Here is a 19,906-nt window from a genome sequence, read left to right on the forward strand (position 1 = left end):
CTAATCCAGATCCTCAGTTGTTGGGATTTTTATAAAATCCCCTTTAGTTCTGAAAAAGCAAGGATGCAATTGGAGCATACTACAAGTTTCTGCTTCAACACCTCGAGGGTTCCTTCGAAGGGCCTATGTCACAGTAATCTCACTAGGCAAACGTTCACCCAAAAATTTTGAAAACTGCAACAATGATGTTGGCAATTGCCAAAGTAAACTTTAGTTTTGGGATCTTTGCCCTGCGTTTCGGAGAATAAAAGAAAATTCTCTCAATGTGACCTGGAACGCGATCAAGCCCTCATTGGAAATTGAGTCAATATGGACAGTTACTAAGCATCTCCTGACTGGTATATTCATGATATGGTATTCGAGTTGCTCACTTTGGTGACACGTCAACCAAGAAAATGAATCCAATGTTGTTAATAACAAAATGATCGTGTTCCCAAGCCTCGGAAAAATGCTGAGGGGTTTACCTCAACCAACGCGGTAGCATTGGCTCCGGGATTGTCGAGAAATGAGTAAGAATTCTTAACGCATGGATGGTGTCAGGACGGAAGTAAATTATTTCGATCACGTGTCTGCACGATAAACATTCTCACCGAAAAGACTGAGGAATTCATAAGAGCCTTTCGGAAAAGTTGCATCGAGATCTGCGCTCTGCAAGAAACCCGATTATCTGGTGCCAAAAGCTGCGTGAGCGAATCTATAGATTTCTCTATTATGGTACCCCACACACTCAATACGGTGTTAGCATTACGATCTCAGAGGGTTTCCGCAATGCCATTAGAAAAGTCAAACGATTTGATGACCGACTGATGAAGCTCACTATTATATCAGCTGATGGCACTATTCACTTCTTCACCGCATACACACCACAGATAGGTCGACCTGATGCCGACAGAGATGCCTCCTGGCAACTTCTCGATGCAATGTCATCCCGTGCCCGTTGATGACTATGTCATCTTTCCAGGCGACCTTAATGGTCATGTGAATGAAAAAGCAAACGGCAACCAGTGCCATGGAGGAAAAGGGTCTGGAGTACGCAATGAGGGTGGCTACTATATATCAGATATTGCGAACACCCATGACCTTGTCTTCTTCTTCCTACATTTTATAGTGCGAACAGTAAAACGCAAATCGACTATATTCTCATAAGAAGCCGACATTTTACCACCGTCACTGACTGCAAAACTATTCCCTATGAGACCATCGCACCTCAACATCTGCCGCTGATTGTCGTCTGACGAATCAAGCCATTAAATGGTGTTCATTTCGCCACAAAAAAAAGGAATTATCTCACTTACTTGATTAATAACCATTACGAATGTGGAAGAATTGTGGAAACAAGTTAAAGACGCGATCCACAAAGCGGCCTCTGCAACCCTCAGGGTGGGGAGTCCATTACAAAGATCTAAACGATAAATTAGACACTCGGGATGGTGGTAGAGAAATGTATCGACTTGTGAAAACCCGACACCAACGCACATGGGGTATCGAACACTTCTGTTGCATTAGTGACAAGAACGGCTCTTTGCATACCGACCGAAGAGCCGCGGCGGATAGATGGCAGGAATATTTCGAACAGATTTCAACTGAAGGATTTGTTCATCCTCCACTTCCAAAAGCATTAGCGACATTTGGAGCAATTCACCTGTCAGCGCGACTAATATGGGAGAAGAAAAATAATACGAATGAAATCGGGGAAAGGAACAAGACCTAACAACATTGCATCTGTGGTCTGAAAAACAAAGACTCAACACTGTGAATTCTTCAATCGGATTATTGAGAAAGGTAGAATGCCATCTGACTGGTAAGCAAGCACCACAGTTCCAATATGGGAAAAAAAGTTTGGCCAGCAGAATCTTCAAATTACGATATGATTCGGTTACTGCCTGGTTACTCATCTCATGGTAAAGATAATTTCGAGCAACTTGTCCAAAAATGGAATGATCGCCTCATGGAGCATGAATCTGAATAAAACAGAATTTCTGTCGAGCCATCCCCAGGAAACAGACACTGCCACTGAGGTCACTGTCAGTGAGAACTGAGCGATGTAAATATCTCGAATTAATGATATGCTACCTCAGTGATTAGAGCGCTAGGCTGTCGTACTCAAAGTCGTGACTCAAATACCACTGGTGACAGTGCGATAATGGACACGAAAATTTTACGTTTGAATAGAGGCGAAACAAACCTTGATTAAATCCAAATTGATTGTTGCGGATTCAGATTATAAGCAACAACATCCGCTGTAATAATGATAAAATCTTAATTGCTGGGGAAATTTGAACAGCGTTCGGGTCTTATCCTGAAACATCTTTGCCATTTCGTCCTTCTATATGTGTACGTTAGGTGTGATACGGTAGAGTAATATTGATTAAGAAAGTACTAGTCGAAACCTTTCATTTGATACCCAACATGACTACATTTATTGAGAAAAGAATTGTTCCCCCCTTTTGCATGTATTGGGGCCTACCTCTCTAAACTCAACATGTATGCGTGGGGGTTGACAATCGCAATCATTCTAAAAATTTGCGTCATAATTTCATATATTTCAGGTTGTTTTCATTCATTTGATATAAAATTGCGAAAACTTTTTAGCTACCCTACGTATATCGGGTATACATGTACATACATATATAATTTGTGCGTGGCCAACTAACTTTTCTGGCGATCACCAGATACCATAAATGAAACGAGCTGTTTACATAACAATCAGATATTACACAGTGAAATCAATTGAAACTTATGAGTAATGGAAGAGTGCACACATGAGCTCGAATAAGTTGGGTTATATACTTTTGGGTATGCACTTGCGATTCAAACATCTAAGTATAATAAACACCTGCTAAAACCGGTCTGTAGATCATTTCACCTGGTTGATGACCACTTGACTAATCTGAATTTATACCATACCGGCCATACAGCCCACTCCAGTATATCGATGGGGTTAATTTACTCTATCAGCTACCCATATTATTAAATCAACGGAAATTAAAAAAATATGGATATATATATGGTTGTATTCACCCCTTGTGGGTTATAGCGCGTCAACAACATCCACAATACTGCTGCCAATTTTTCACTTTCGTCCCTCAAGCATACCATGTATGTAGCACCAAAAAGATTTGTTTTCAGACAAATTGACAAAACACAATTGCTCTTTGGGATCCACATTAAATAAGTGAAGCCAATATTAAGGTCAGGTCAAACGCACCACCCGAACTGTTTAGTCTAATCGATTTTCGCTCTTGGATCTGGTAGCTTTTGCGACATCGCAGAGGAAACCCATCTGCAAAATATATCGAGTCAAAAACTAAAGGTATGAAAGGTCTGTGTATTTTTATGTAAGAATACTTTAGTGCATAGCTGTTCAATGTGTAAGCAGCTGGTAATGTATGTACCATAAATGGATTCAGTATGTCTTTTTAGTGTAGTATCGACATTCAATGACTTGGGTTGCAATAAATTTACACAAAAGAGACAATTTTGATATAATATAGCCTTATCACCAGATTTCATAATAATATGAACCAGCGAGCGGTAAACCTCCAGCAGCAGCACAGGTACAAAGATAGACATTGCCATCTATGCAAACAGCATTTCAAAAAGAGCCGAGATCAGAGGTCTGATTCTCATCCGTTTCGACTACCGATGAGAATTGATGAAATATGCGGAGGCACCTTGCACCTTCACAACGCAGGACCACAAACCCTCCAGCCGCTATGGGACATTTCATTCCTCCTCCTCCTTTTTAAGATTTTGTGTGAAAGGATTCAATGTCTGTCCGACCATCTGTTGGTCTGTCCAGTTGTCAGTCTGTCCGTCTGTTTTTTTTGCCGGGGGAAATCCATCATGGATACGCATCTGAAATCTAGGACACGCATGCCGGACTCTTACCGACTAAAACCTCCCATATTTTCTCCACACTCTCCCCGCGGGACCACCGTTCTCGTATTGCTTCGCGGGGTTGTTCAGTACTTAGCTATTCACTCTAAACGAGCTGCTACCGCTTTGCGTGGCGTTAATTGTAGTAGCTTCCCATCTATGTCTCCGCTGCGCTTCTGCTGCTGGTAGATCCGTTTCACCATTGCAACTACCGCGTCCCATGTTGTATTTTATTGCACCATGTACCTTATCAGATTTTCCACCGTTAAGCGGGAATTTAACTCCGTTTCAAGCTTTCTCCGTGAATTGTCGGGCAGGCGAAGAAGACGTGTTTTGCATTTTCGGCTACACTTTCACACGTAGGACAATCGGGAGATTCATCTAGACCAAACCCATAGAGGTAATTCCTGTATCCACCGTGTCCGGTTAAGAACTGAGTCAGATCGTAACTCATCTCATCGTGGTTCCTCAAAGTCCACATACCATTTTCCGCCTGGTTCTCGTACAGACGACTTGCCTCATTGGTTAGAATATCTACCCCTCATAAGATGTTGTTCGATAAGCGCAACATGTTTGGAGAGTGCTTAATCGATATGTAGCTTGAAGCTGCGATTTTCCTCGATTTTTTATCGACGGCGACACCCCTCGCGTATAAAAGTACAACGCCGACAACTGGTGATAAGAGTAATTGTCGACTGTGTTTCGGGCCGCCTACATTTGGAAGCATCCTTGCCAATGTCGAATTAATAGTCGCCGCCTTCTCTCCAGTATGCATTTAAAACACTTGCTTAGTAGAATTTCCTCGTTTAGCCTGCATACCACCCATCCCATGCGGATTTTACCCGTAGGCTGTGCTTTTGTAGCTGAGTTCATAGACATAGTTAGGGTCGCTATCTGCCTTCCACCGTACGCTCTCCTTTGGCTCTTGATGTCTGTTTCCTCGAGTTTCAATTGGTCTTTGTGGGCTGCACAAATTCCCTCTTTGGTAGTGATCTCGTCAAGATCTTCAAAGTGGAAATCTTCAAAAGACACTGGTCTGGACACACCAGCGTATGGGATTTTTACCCACTAAAACCACCCCCGACTCCCTCCCTGCCCCGCGGAACCACCATAAGGTATTACATCACAGGGTGGAGTCAGCTCACTCTAGCCTTGCCACCTTTCTTCTATATCTACCGTTTGTTTGTTTGTACTAGTTTGACCGTCTTTTTGCGAGGACTCGCCGCCTCAGCATAGAAGCATCGCATGCTCTCGTTATGCTTCCCATCATTTGCTCTTATTTTACTAAAGCCGCACCACCGGGATTGTTGCCTCCCGATAGCATTTCTATGAATGCATCTTCTTCAAACCTTTTCATGAACCAGCCCTAGTTTCCAAATCCGGGGGAACGCACATCGCTGCATGGCCCATATTCGATCTGGAGGAAAATTCTGTGGTGGTCGCTATGAGTATAATGCTCACTGAGAAACCATGCTATTCTCCTCGCCAATGTGGTACTCACATATGTCAGATCGACTATTGAAGCCAACCGTGTCCCAGCTCCGCGCAAATCTCGAGTAGGATACGGCCCCTGGTGTTCGTAATACGACTGCCCAATCCACTGCCCACGCGTTGAAATCACCGCTATGATCCAGAGGTTTCGACTTCTTGCATCCCAGACTAGCATACCTAACATGCCTTCGAATTCCGCTATCGTCGCGCTTGGTGGAGCATAGCAAGTATATCCGTAAATATCAGCAATTTTTGCCTTGACGAATACAACTTCTGGAAACTGCATCACTTCTTCAATGCTCTGATTTCCACACGCCCATATTGCACCGCTCTTATTATCACGATAAGGCTTGCTGATTATGGCAGATTCGATTCCCTTCTTATAGATGGTCTGCGAGAGAAGGTCTTGCGCTGCCTCGCAGTAGTTGAGCTTAATTTGTATCAACCTCATTTCTTTACTGCATTCAAGGCTCTTCTAAACACTGGGCATCTGCTACTGCCTGCAATGTGTCGACAGTCGACGCCCTTTTTCCCCTTGCAAAGGGGCTCAGCCTTGCACTCCCTGAACATATGACCTTCTCCCCCACATTTACTGCAACTTTTTGACCTGTCACAGTCATCGGTGCATTTTGCCGCAATCCAGGCATCTAGAGCACGCTTGAAGGACATCTGCTCCCTGAGTCGACAAACGACCGAACCTATTTTTACTTCATCAGCCGCCAGCAGTTTGAACGCTGCTTAAGTTGGTAAGCTTATAGTTACCGTTTGCGTGCCTCCGTATGCCTTCCTCAGTCCTCTGCAAGCCAAGTGATCCGAACTGCTTTTCTAAGACATCGCGGATAATCCTCCTTGGTCGTGATTTCATCAATGTCCTTACACTGCATAACAATCTTCCGCTTTTTGGTCCGTCCGTGTGCTCTTTCTCCTAAAAACTTCTCCTCATTGCCGAGGAAATGTTCAACCGTTTTGCCCGAAGACTTCTTCAGATCCAGCATCAAATCTCTCTTTTGGGAAGATCTGATTCGTCTAAGGTTTTCTGCAAGGTCCATCAGCTCAGGATCGATTTTGACCTTCCTGAAGATATCGGCATAAGTCATATAATTTTTTGGGGGCTATGCCTCCCTTGGATCGATTGGAGCGGCGCCACAGTTGCCACGATTTTATTAACTTTGTTTGCCTTCTCTTTTGCCGGTGAAAGCGCGTCCTGCGAGGATCCTCTTTTCAAACTTCCGCCCTCTGGATTTTGAGGGGATGTCACTTGTGTTGCCTGAGTGACGCTTGATTTCTTCGAGGCTTGTTTTTCGTCCGTGGCACTACGAGAAGGACACTGCTCCTCTGTCCGTTTTTCCCACTAGGCACTTCCGTATTTATTAGCCTTCTGGGAGCTTCCCTCATTTCCTTCCTTTTTCTTCTTTTTCTTCAGCCTTTGTCCCGTCCACAAGGGATTTCCTTCCTTCATCAACGTTGATTTCGAAGGAGATCGCGGGATCGTCCAACTTCTCCTAAATGAATCAAACACTAAGTCCTGCGCATGTTCCGACCAGATGTAGTCTCCCCACTATGGGCTAATGAATGACCAGTTTTTGGGGAATCTTTGCATATTTTTTGAACAGGCGTTCTCGGGAGTGATGTACTCCTTTTAAATGCCTCTTTCTCGAGGCTACTTGTAGCATTCGATGCAACGGTGTCCAAGTAATCCACCACCGAAACATTGCAGTCGACGGATATCGGCGACCGGGAGCCTGCTTGAACATTCCCAAACACCGCCGGTACTGGGGTTTCGAGACCCTGCACCGTAAATTTTTCTCCCCTTTCATCTTCCATGTTGGTTTCTTTTTCTGGGTGTCCTTCCCATAGCCATTTTTGGCCTCGAGTGGGTATTTTTCTCCCACCTACCCGAGCTGTGCATAGACATGCCCATGCACGCACACCTCCAAATGCGTATATGTGCATATTCCTACGCATCCGCCGCGCATTCCCTTATCCACACAAAGGGACGCACCTGATGGGAGATCTGGCAAATCCGCGCAGGAGTCACACGCATTTTTCTCGGAGACAGTTATAGTGATTGACACCAAATTTAGTGGAAAGGTGGGAACTGTGAACGCTCACGCATACGGTGAGTTACATCTCTTTACGTCGAATTTGAGGGGGGATCTCCATACATGCAAAAGGGGGATGTACATTTTTTTCACCAAATAAAGTCATGTTAAAATGTTTGGATGTGTTAACTTGCTTGGAGTCACTGGCCACGTCGTTAATAGTTTGTTGGTTTTTTTAATAGGCTAATTTTTCAGAGCCTTTGCAATATATCACAATGGTAACAAAAACAAGACTAAATTGTAGGAAGGAAGGAAAATCTAACAAATCACATGTAAATCAGTTAAAATCATAAAAACTCCCCTCTCTCTCTGGTAATTATGTGGTTTCTCTGACAACATTAATCTTGCACCTCTCATTGTCCTCTCGCACTTTTTGAAAATAGTAGGAATTAGCGGGGTTTTTAAACTGGAAATACGAATTACAAAACGTTTCATGTGACCTCGAGCGTAAAATAAAATACAAATTGCGGATGGGTCCAAGTGCATTGTTTTTATGTCAGTATCGTGGGGACTGCAAATTGTATGAATTAGGAGGAAATACGAAATGTCGGGATTCCACTGGTAATACAGCTTGGCGGTCAGTTTTAAGTTTGTTTAAGAGGGAAGTCTCTTTAGGTGCTGCCAAAAATTGAGTTTTCTTTATTTTTCAGTCGATAGGTATGTCGCCTTACAATATTGTGTCAAAGTTTCAAAAGCCAATTCTCAAAACTGTACAAGCTATACCACCTGGAAGCAGCCCGCACCGAGCCGACTTCGCCTTGGCAGTAAATTTTAAACGAATTTTCCTCGAGACCATTTTTTAAGGTTTTGTTTGTAAAACAAACAAACAAAAATTCATCTGAGGACTTCTGAATTTTGTACCAGCATAGAGAACAATATTTCATATATACATGCTAAATTTCGTCAAAATCTGGCAATTAACGCCAAAGTTATAGCAGTTCAAACTTAGCAATTTCGCGCGAATTTACTGCTTCCAAAGCCATGCAAATCAGATGCTGACGTCATAATTACCCGGAATAATTGACATTCGCGTGAAATATTAAAGTCGCATTTATGAAGAATCTACTTATCTGCAGCCCTTTTTAAGATTTTGTGTAAAATACTTATGTGAAATCTAATCTTCGAGAGATGTCCCATTCCGGTATCTGCTCAAAAAACTTACTAAAAGTATATTATCAACTTTTAGAAATTGACTCCCCTTAAGTTCATCCTAAGTGTACTAAATTGCACCGACATAGAGGATAGCCTCGTGCATACACATGCCAAGTTTTATGAAAATCCAACTATTAGTGGGAAAGTTATAGCAGTTCAAGCTTATCAATTTCATGCTAATTAACAGCATTCTAAGCCATACAAATAAGACGTTGACGTCATAATTAACGAGAATAATTGACATTCGAATGAAATATTAAAATTCCATTCAAGAAGAATCTAATTCTCCCTAGCCCTTTTTTTATATTTGATGTTGGTTATTTATATTTCATGTTGGTTAAATTCTTGGCATTTGCTAATAATATTAAACTCAGAGTGTGAACCGTATGAGGTTGACTATTTCAATACAGTGCTTTCCATCAAATGATTTATTTAAATTACTTCCTAAAAAGTAGAGGCCAATAGAATTTTTAACTATGTGACACGGAACTATCAGGCACATGGCTCCTCACATCTTCTTTTTCTTCAGCCTTCAGTTCACAAGCGGGTTCGGCTCGTCGTGATCGGTTTCGTCATTTTATTTTATGAAATGCCTGATCAGGATATAATCGCGAGACCTTCAAATCCCCATCCAGTGTATCATGCGACCATTGTTTTGGCCGGCTTTTTGGTTGCTTACCATTGACTTCGATGTTCTGACCAATACTGATTGTTGAATTCTCATTGGCGTGAATTACGTGACCACACCATCGAAAACGCCTCTCTTGCAGTTTTTCCACGATCGGTGCAAACCCATATCGATCTCGTATATTCTCTCTCGTGATCAAAACGTGTCACGCCACCAGTGTAATGCAACATCTTCGACCCCATTACCGCAAGACGCCGTTCATTGTCCTTTATAGTCGCCAACACTCAGAACTATAGAGAGCGGCAGACGGACGACATTGCAGTAAATTTTAGATTTGGGACGTGCGCTGATATGTCGATCACAAAGAACACCAGTTGGGGAATGCCACTTCATCCAGGTTGCGATAATGTGTGAAACAATTTCATTACGCAGTTCTCCATTGGCAGATAGCATTGACTCGAGATATTTAAATCGATGAGTTCTGGCAATGGCAGTAATCTGCCCCTCCAGATATTTAAATCGTTGAGTTCTGGCAATGGCGGTAACCTGCCCAGAACTGAGCGATTTAAATATCTCGGGTCAATGCTATAAGCCAATGGAGAACTACGTTATGCTCCTCACATAGGGAAACACAAAACCTTTTATACCTGAAGTGCCAAGCTTCCGGTTTCCCGACTTGTTTTCGAATTGGCATGACTACTAAAAAACTAGTGAACAGATTTGCTCAACATAGCATTAAAGGTATAAGAAAACTACTTTTTTAGACCATTTTTAACGCACAAATAATCACAAAAATTTTGTAAAAATTCAAGTTTTTTAAAGAACCGGGGTAATTTTCGGGTTTCGCGGGGATCCTGGTTTCTTGACTCTTATTTAAAGAAAAATGTTCCAATTTGTGACTTCAGAAAAAAAATGCGACCGAGATGGTGCACGCCAATCACCCTAAATAACTTTTTTATTTTTCAATTTTCAAAGTTATAATATAATTTTTTTGTACTTTTTAATATTGTCGTAAATATATATTAAAGTGATTTGTTATGTTTTGTCTTCATTTTCAAAAAAGGATAAATGTCAAAAAGCAGTACTTTTTGGGTTCCTACTTAAGGGGGTCATCTCGTGTGAAGGCCGTTTTTTTTTGCCTTTCTTTGAAAAATTATTTTGGAGGACTGAATAAAGATGGAAACGTGATTTTTTCACCATATGTTTACTGATACCTCTAGTATATGGGATAAATTTTTCAGCTTGATATCGTGGGTAGTTTTCGGAATACGTGTCAATTTATACACCCATCTCCAAAAAAAAGGTGTTTTTCTGCTGCTACGCTGGAGGGCGTTGTGTTCATCCGAGGAAAAAAAACTAAACGGCATTTTAATGTGGACAATATTCCACGGTCTGCAAACTAGGATAATTAGAAAATATTAAAAGGTAAATTTTTGGTAGGCTTTTAAACTTAATTTTTTGGATTTTGGTGTTTTTTTACGGCTAAAAAAAATGGCCCGTCCGATTGCAATTATCCTAGTTTGCGGACCATAGAAATACGCATTAAAGAAGTCGTGAAAATTTCAACGAATTTGGTTGGATAGATTTTGAGCTATAGTGGCAGCCGATTTTCAAGATGCAATTTCGAGAAAAACGCATTTGAAAATTTAAATGTGTGTGTGTGATATTAACAGTAAAATTTTCACTCACCATTAATCGGCTATACCTGGTCCATAGAAAGCAACTTCCGTTTCTTCAAAAAAGTCTTGTAAGACCGATTGTTGCTCTCTGGTTTCAATTCTGGCTCTTTTAGCGAGATCAGTCAGTCGTCGTCCGGGCCGCCAAATTCGCGCTTCATTATGGCGGTCGGCATAAACCTGACATATATGACCAATTTGACATCCCATTGTCAATAGGATTTTGAGAATGCCATTGAATCCTTCATTGAAAATAATTACAGCCAGAAAAGTGGCTATTTGTACGACCTTGGCCCCAGAATGAAGGTGTTTACGAGCGAAAGTCCAGATCAATGCATTTAACGACTCATTGTTATTCTGGGTCTCTGCACCTAAACATCTGTTCAAGAGATCATCTCGTGACAAATCTTCGTAGATTGGTTTGATGACTGTTTGAAATTCTTCAGTCAAAGGTACCTTCTCGTGGTGGAAACTATCCAGCTCTCCTTTGGCTTCCGCTTTGCGCCATTTGTACCAACTGTCCTCGCCTGCTGGATAATTTTGATGCTGAGGATTTTCGTCTGTAGAACCTTTATAGAAGAAAGTTGCCCAAATTTCTTGCTTCATTCCCTCCATCGAATTTGCGTGTCGACGAATAGCAGAAATTTGCAGAAATACCGGAGAAAACTCCACCAAAATCCAATATACAATATACAAAACTTGTCGTAATTGGTACATCCATGTTCATGCTTGCTAAAAGTTTCTTTGCTGATGTTGATGCGAAGTCCTTTTTCTTTTCTGATAAGTATCGCTTCCCATGAAATACTCGTTTTTTAGTGCGAGCATGACGTTGAACGTTAAAGCAATCTCCCTTCGAACGATCCATTTAAAAAAATCACTGAACACACAAACAGCACAATACTTACAACAAAATATAACTGAGTATAGCGTGAAAGCCTTTTAGTGCTCACTCTAGACTGGATTATCCTTTTTATTCCAAACAGTAAATAAGTTTAGACAATTGATTGGTTTTCCATCTTTTTATATTTATACCTGTGTTCGAATTTATAAGGCTCAGGTAAAAAACTAACAGGTAAAAAAAGATTCGATGCTCTTTCTCATCGAGTACTCTAGCCGCGGCTGCAAACTCCTTACCTGTTTAACACTGTAATTTCTGAACGACTCGAAATATCGGAAAATCCCTTTGCCCGCATATTCTCCACTACATATAGATACAATTCATGCAAAAAAAATCGATTTCTCCAACCCGACACACGGGATGACCCCCTTAAAGAACTTGAGTTTGCATTTAACCGTATCTAAATACGCCATGCCTTTAATTAGCCTAAAATTTCTTTGCGCTTATAAATATCTTGTACTAGCTGACCCGGCAGACTTCGTACTGCTTCAATCGATAAATAAAAGACCTAAACTTTTGTATAAAATAATTTTAAAACAAAACGAATCCGTATTTAATAAAAAGCATATTGTGAATGAAGCATTAAGTTTTATTATTATTTTCGACACATTATGTTGCTTAATTACAAAATAGAGTTTTCCTGAAATACAGGCTATTTATAAGGTTTAAATTTGATAATGACAGACACACACTGCTAGGACACAATTTGTTAATCAATTTAAAGCTTTCCCATAAACTATATTTTTTTTTTGTTTTGTGGTGTGTAAATAAACAAAGAAGACGGTTTTCCGGCACGCGAACACGCGACGTATAATTATCCATGCGCGAAACAGGGAAACTCCCAAGTTGATTCCGCAAACTTCTAACGACTGTCCTTGCGATTTATTTATGGTCATCGCAAAGGCCAGACGTAGTGGAAATTGTAACCGTTTAAAATCGAATGGTAAATCCGTTGAAATCATCGGTATCCGCGGGATCAAGACATCCTCTCCTTTGTATTTTCCTTTTATGATTGTTGCGTCAATAACGTTATTCATCAGCTTTTTCACAACCAGTCTTGTTCTATTGCACAATCGAGGTTGATTAATGTTACGCAACATCATGACAACTGTAGGATCTTGGTCTGCGGATTCGATCAATTTCATTATGCCGTGATTGCCGTTGTTGTGTTTGATGTGCACGAACTCGTTGCATTCTAAGCCTATCTACTTCATTATCACTCACTAAATAACGCAATGTCGCAACTGTCTCTCTCTGGTCATCAGTGCGATTAGCACGTGAGGTAGCTCTTCACACATTTGATTGACTGCGACGACCTAAGTCAGGTCGTCTTCTCCTCGGCATCGTAAATTGTAAATAATCAAAGTGAGAAAATTTTTCGCTCACTTAGCAGTAAAGTGTTACAATCGCAAAATATCAAAAAAAGAGCACATTTACTGGAATGTCACTATCACAAAGGATCACCAAAGTAAAGAAGGTTCTCGCGCACTCATAGATATCGTAACAGAATATCGTAATACTTCTTTCGTAAAGTGCAAGAGGATGGATTGACATATTAGTTGGTTGTCAAATATTATCGTTGCATTCAGAAATTTAATTTGTAACAAAACTTAATATCTAGTCTAGGTCTAGGTAGTCTAGTTTGGTCTTGAAATATTGATGGAAATCCAGAGAAGGTTTAAACGGTGAGAAACAAAAATACTAAAAGCAGAAATTCTATTTTCCAATACAACATCAAACATTTGATGTGTTTTGTTTTTAAGGTTTTGTGTGAAACAAAACCTTATTAGAATCGATTCGATGTCTGTCTGTCCGTCTGTCTGTCTGTCTGCCTGTCTGCCTGTCTGTCTGTCTGTCTGTCTGTCCGTCTGTCTGTCTGTCTGTCTGTCTGTCACAGCCGATTTATTCGGAAACGGCTGAACCGATTGTCACGAAAATTGGTGGGAGTATGTGATCTGCCGTTCCCTTTACATGCAGCAACTGCCGCCATTTTGTGTTAAGTTTAAGGGGGGCTCCCCCTACATGTGAAAGGGGGGTGCAAAATTTTTTTTCATAACATGTGGCCATGTGGGGTATCAAATGAAAGGTCTCAATTAGTACTTTTCGAAACTGGTTCAATATTTAATATTGGGTGAAACATAGGGGAGTGAGGGCTCAAAATATGACCCCCAAAAAGTGTAACACGTCTCGTTCTCAGAACCTATCCAACCGAAAAATCTGAAAAAAATCTCAATAGTACATCCCTACGAAATCTAGGCCTCAAAATATATCCGGTTCCGATATCTGCACAAATAAAGTTAATAATAGTATATTTCCACATTTTAGAAATTTACCCGGCACCCCCCTTATGTTCGTCCCAGAAGTACAAAATTTTGCATGGGTATAATGAAGAATATAATGCACAATTTGGTCAAGTTTGAGGAAAATCCAACCATTATTAACAAAGTTATAGGAGGTAAAACTTTACAATTTTTTGTGAATTTCGTGCACTCTACAACCTGATGACGTCATCATCACATATCAATTCGTCAATACCATACGAAGTAAGTTCGTATGAATTGGGTGGAAAAGAATTATTTTGTTTTAGTTCTTTAATCATTTGTATATGAATATCAATTATTCCAACGAGACATGTGTATATGTAGGTATATAGTATATGCGCGCTAATGAACTTTTCGGGTAGAGCCTAATTCAGATAGATATAAGAAGTAAATCGGAAATATGGGTACGATCAATTTATATACGTGCCTATAAGTGTACAGTATTCGGAAATAGGCAGTTTGTTTGTTTAGGGTGAGCGTAACATCTACGGCTGTAATATGTACGTATGTCTCGTAGTTTTGTAGCTGTATACGGATAGAAAAATGTGCGTTGAAATTTCTTAGATAAGATGAACACAAAACGAAGCACGAGCTTCGGGTATTCCGACTTGTTTTAGAAATAAAAGATTGTCACTTGGTTATAATATGAGGTCCGATGAACATAGTGAGTGATTGAACTTTATTGAATATCAATAAAGTTCAAATTGGCTCTAAATTTTATTTAGAAAAAAACGTTTATATGGGAAGAAGAAAAGTGCTGTTTTAGGGTTTTACCGGCAATTATTCGAATTTTTCAAAACCAAGATAAGATAAATCCGTTCAGCCGTTCTCGAGTTTTAGCGAGACTAACGAACAACAATTGATTTTTACTTATAAGATTTATACGTATTACAATTTTCAACAAGGTTCTATAACAAATTTGAAGGGAAAGGCATACGCCCAAAGAGTGCGTGCATTTACAGAGAATTTGCATTTATGCGTGTTTCATTTAAGTGGGTTCTACTATATCACGTTAAAGTGAATAGCACAAAGATAGCACAGATCAAGTGAATTTCTTTCTACATACTTGATAAATACACAGAGCTTACTTCTCATTAAGAAGTTACTTACCCAAGCAGACTATTATCCATAGAGTACTCTCCAGAACGAATTAATTACCTAAAAGAAGCTTGAAACAATACATAACTGAATTTTCAAGTACGTACAAACGGATCTACCATGCATCCAAAGAAGCAAATACAAAATCTTTCATACATGAAGCGGCAATCTTCCGGTTTCCGGGCTCGAGAATTCCCAATACCTCAAGATTTTGAATCACACGAGCAAATGTACTTCCCGTTGCTAACCTCGACAAAAAAATGCATTCACTTGCGAAGTCTACCCGCTTTAATAATTATCAAGCATGACGAATTTGGATTGCATCACATATTATCGAAAGTAGCGGACCATCGAACACTAGATAATGATACATAATAGTCGAACATAACATTCAAAGCGACCTAAAGATTTGCAGCAACGTCTGACATTATTGGTAGTGGTATCCACCCCACCTTATGCCACGGGTGGTGCATCATTGACGAGACACCACTTCCTTTCTAATTGCAACCAAGCATATTTGCTATTATCTGCTTTGCAACAAGTTTTTTTGTTCTAATGGCGATTTCTGCTGAAGTCGTTTACTACTCTGTACGGTCAGTGAAAGCATACGCCACCGTGCAACGGACGTAATATCAGTAGCTTTGGCCAGTGATTCCCGAATATGTGCCCCGAGCTAAGAGAGATTTTGAAGACGGTAAAAATGCTGTAGAAGTGGCCAACAGAAAATTAGAATTGCTAGAATGAGGAGGCTGCCCTGAGTCTCAACAATAACTGAGAAGTCAAATTCTAACCTAAGCTAACGGGAATCTTAAAATCCAAAGAAGATAGAAATGGTTTACTTGACACACTATTTTGTTGCTGCAGATATCTCAAATTTATCTCTGCTATTGCTAGTCGGCTCTGTGCTACTCCACACATTTGTCGAAGTTTGCAAGCCCCTACTATGCTATTCAGAAATCATCACCTACTAGCGCGGTGTGTTAGCCAAACTTACCCATTGCCTATTAGTCAGCTCTCGCGGTCTGCAGTTCGTTACTGCTTCTCGTAATGTGAAAGTAGAAATAACTTTTTCGACATTTACACTAGTCTGCATGGAAAATGGGTAAATCATTGCATTGCCTCTCCGCACTCCACATTTTTCTGTTTTGGTTCAATTTCCAATTACAATACTCGCAGCACGATGTCTGCTTCAGCCAACTTCCATTCAGTAGTTCGGAGAGTGGCTTCCAGTTCTGTTTGCATGACCAATTTTATAACGTTTGTATCTGTTTCAATTGCAGGTGAAAAGTGGATTCGAGATGCACCGTTGCACCGGAATCGACTGCTGTAATATCTACCCTCGCAAAATCCGGTTCGTTGTTATCCTTTGAAATTGCCAATAACCCGCGGAGGAGCCCACAAAGTGTAACGTGCGAATGAAACGCGCAGCCAATCTTGCTAAAGGGCCTCCGATTACAAAACCATGCAACGAAAGTGAGATTGAGCGAATTTGAGTGTTTGTTCGTTATTTTATTAATGTGATTATTGTCGCAATTGAATGTGCTTTGTGTGAAAAGTGTCATGTAATATTGCATATTTGCGGGTGTATGCACACATATTATGTGACAGAGTGAATTGGACGGAGGAAAAGTGCCTGAAGTGACGAACTCGAGTGGAAATAACTGGAAGTGGAGTTTCACAATCGCCAGCTGCCTGCCGGAAAATGTATTACTTCATCAGCTCACCGGTTTTGCTGTTATGCGTTTCGTATACGATATCTACGTTAGGTGCTGGTAAGCTAGCTTCATTTTATCCATTCAGCATTATAATGCGCTAATTTACTACTGAAGCAAAACAAAGCCGTTGTATGTTCCTACCAACGATATGATGGTACGCAGTTCTTTTACTGCCGCATTGCCAGGATTAAGTGCTCCCACAGGAATCGAATTAACTCTAACATTATCAGAAATCTACAATTTTACTCGCGGAAATAAACGTTATGATACATTGTTGTGGAAATAGAAGTGTTCACTTCTGTTATTGTAAGAACATTAGCAACCCCTTTTGTTTTCCAGTGCTCTGAGCAGGCCGATTGTAAGTTGAACATGAACTTAAAATTGGTCGTTTCCCCCGAATGAAGCAAATAAGGCAAGTCTTCACTCGCTCCCTCGATAGTATTTCTACGTTTATTTTACACAAAACTTTATTACAATCTTTTTAATGTATGTCTGTCCGCCTGTTTGTCAGTCCACCTGTCTGTCTGTCTGTTTATCACACGCACTTTTCTCAGAAAGGGTTGTACTTGGTGGAAACGTAGGAACTGTGAACTCGCATGCAGCGATCACGTTAGGGAGGGCGGTCTTCATACATGTAAAAGAGGGTGTAAGTTTTTTGCACCGAATAAAGTCATGTGTGGTTTCAAGTTGGTCTTGATTATTACTTTTCAATACTTTCAGTTTTAACATTTAATGCAAAAGGGGAAGCACGGGGGCTGAAAAGTAGTCATTTCTTTCATGGACCCATTCGCAGAATCTACTAAACAGAAAAATCTGAAAAAAATCACAAGCTGCCACTATACGCTTTGAAATATCCTCCATACCGACATCTGTTCGAATAAAGCTAATAATGGTATATAACCAGAATTTTTAATAACTGACTTCAAACCCTCTTTAAGTTCATCCTAGAAAGAAATTTTGCAACCTTTCATACCTGTAGCGTCCAGCTTCTGGTTTCCCGACTTGTTTCCTTTGGTGTTATTATAAAGTTGTGGCCAGATAAAATGGAGCCCTGTAGCAAATTCGATTTGAAAACAGTCGAATATTGCAGCTTTGTAAGATCACTACTGTGAAGCTGGATGTGTTTAGAAATTCCGTTATTGAAATTGAAAAGCATTTGGGAGGACATATGCGTGAAATGATTTTCAGTAGTAACTGGAGTGTTACACTGTGAAAATGCAGAAGTTAACTAGTGAGCAGGAGGTTAAATATTGTCTTCTATTTGTAGTTAAGTCTAATATTGATAGACCAGTAGCTTACTCCAAACTACAATTTTATTTTATTATGTATATATACAGGGTGCGACAGCATAACTTCCTTTTTTCAAAACTCAATAAAAACTATTGTATGCATCGGAAAATATTTATTTATTTTTTATAATGTAAGTACATGTCTAAAGTTTTTATTTACATTGTTTTGAAGATCAAATCTGTTAGGTGACGTCCCCCATTCTCCATACATTGCGTAAACCGATTTCTGGCGTTTGTCATGACTCTTGTTAGCATAGCAGGTGTTATGTTGGCAATTTCTTCTTGGATGTTGGTCTTCAAATCTTGTAGGGTTCTTGGATGGTTCACATAAACACGGGATTTTAAAAAACCCCATAGAAAAAAATCACAAGGGGACAGATCGGAAGAGCGTGCCGGCCATTCCAAATCGCCTCTAATTGAGATAAGGCGCTCTGGAAAGTGTTCCCTCAAAACAGCCATCGATGCTCTTGAAGTGTGCGCTGTTGCACCGTCTTGTTGAAACCAAGTGTCCCCTAAATCCAAATTTTCTAGCCGTGGTAAAAAAAAAATTCTGTAGCATGTTTACATACCGGTCCGAATTCACTGTCACTCACTCACCTCATTTTCCTCAAAAAACCAGGGACCAATAATTCCAGCTGAGAAAATTGCACACCACACTGTGACTTAGGGTGAATGGAAAGGCTTTTGATGCAATTCTCGAGGGTTGGTGTCAGCCCAGTAGCGCATGTTTAGTTTCTTAACCGACCCACACAAATGAAAATGGGCTTCATCGCTAAAAAAAGCAATAACACCCTCGGGAACGACATCAAGAAGAAGCTCACACGCGTTCATCCGAGAATTGAAGTCACGTTCTGAAAGTTCCTGCACTATCGCCATCTTATAGGGATGAACATGAAGATCATCACGAAGAATTCTTCTCACAGAACGATCGGATAGTCCAAGGGCAGATGCGTGTTTGCGCGCAGAACGCCGTGGCGATCGCAACATTGACGCTCTCACTGCTTCAATATTCTCAAGTGATCTAACGGGCCGAGGGACTTTAGTTCTTCCTTTTGTCGCACTTGCAGTTTGTCTGAACGTAGTAACCCATGTAACAATTGATTTGCGGTCTGGGACGGGAGCCAACGGGGCTAAATTAAAGCGATTCCGAAATGCACACTGTGTTGCAATAACCGAACATCCGCTTGAAAAGTAAACCTCAACGGCAAAGGCACGCTCCTCACTATTCCAACGCATGATGGCGACTGAACCGTGTCGGGACAAAACTTTACAGTATCCCCTCTTGAACGAGACCACTAGCGCTCCGCTTTGACATCAACTAACTGAGTGGCACGCATTTTAAAAAAGGAAGTTATGCTGCCACACCCTGTATATTTCGAGAGCAACTTACCCATTTCATCAGCGAGTAGCTTTGGTGTATCCATTTTAGTGAGTAAGTATTTGCAATTTTGAAATTAAGAGACGAGAATCAAATATAAAGACAGTAAACCTTTAGAGAGAGCTTCTAGAAGTGATAAAGCGAACCGAATAAGGACGGCGCGGGAGGATCGATTTCCTATATGTAACCAAAAAAGCAGTGAACTTTCGCAATGTCACCAGATAAATATCAGGTCGAGAAGTGTAGATACGACCACAAAAAAAGGCCGCACTTACTTCT

At 40.5% G+C, this 19,906-nt stretch overlaps 1 protein-coding gene across 4 annotated transcripts in view; it reads left to right on the forward strand.

Moving 5' to 3' along the window:
• Positions 1-19,906, forward strand: part of LOC119657613 — a 168,080-nt gene that overhangs the window by 110,917 nt on the left and 37,257 nt on the right. Inside the window, exons 1-2 of one of the 4 annotated variants that reach the window (XM_038064611.1) lie at positions 16,248-16,347; positions 16,526-17,017. In XM_038064611.1, coding sequence (XP_037920539.1) covers positions 16,948-17,017 — 70 coding nt within the window. In that variant the 5' untranslated portion in view covers positions 16,248-16,347; positions 16,526-16,947. Of the gene's footprint in view, positions 1-16,247; positions 16,348-16,466; positions 17,018-19,906 lie in introns of those variants that run through there. The other 3 variants (XM_038064614.1, XM_038064613.1, XM_038064612.1) reach the window with 3 other exon arrangements.

This window comes from Hermetia illucens, chromosome 5, assembly GCF_905115235.1.
Source record: "Hermetia illucens chromosome 5, iHerIll2.2.curated.20191125, whole genome shotgun sequence".
Taxonomy (NCBI): domain Eukaryota; kingdom Metazoa; phylum Arthropoda; class Insecta; order Diptera; family Stratiomyidae; genus Hermetia; species Hermetia illucens.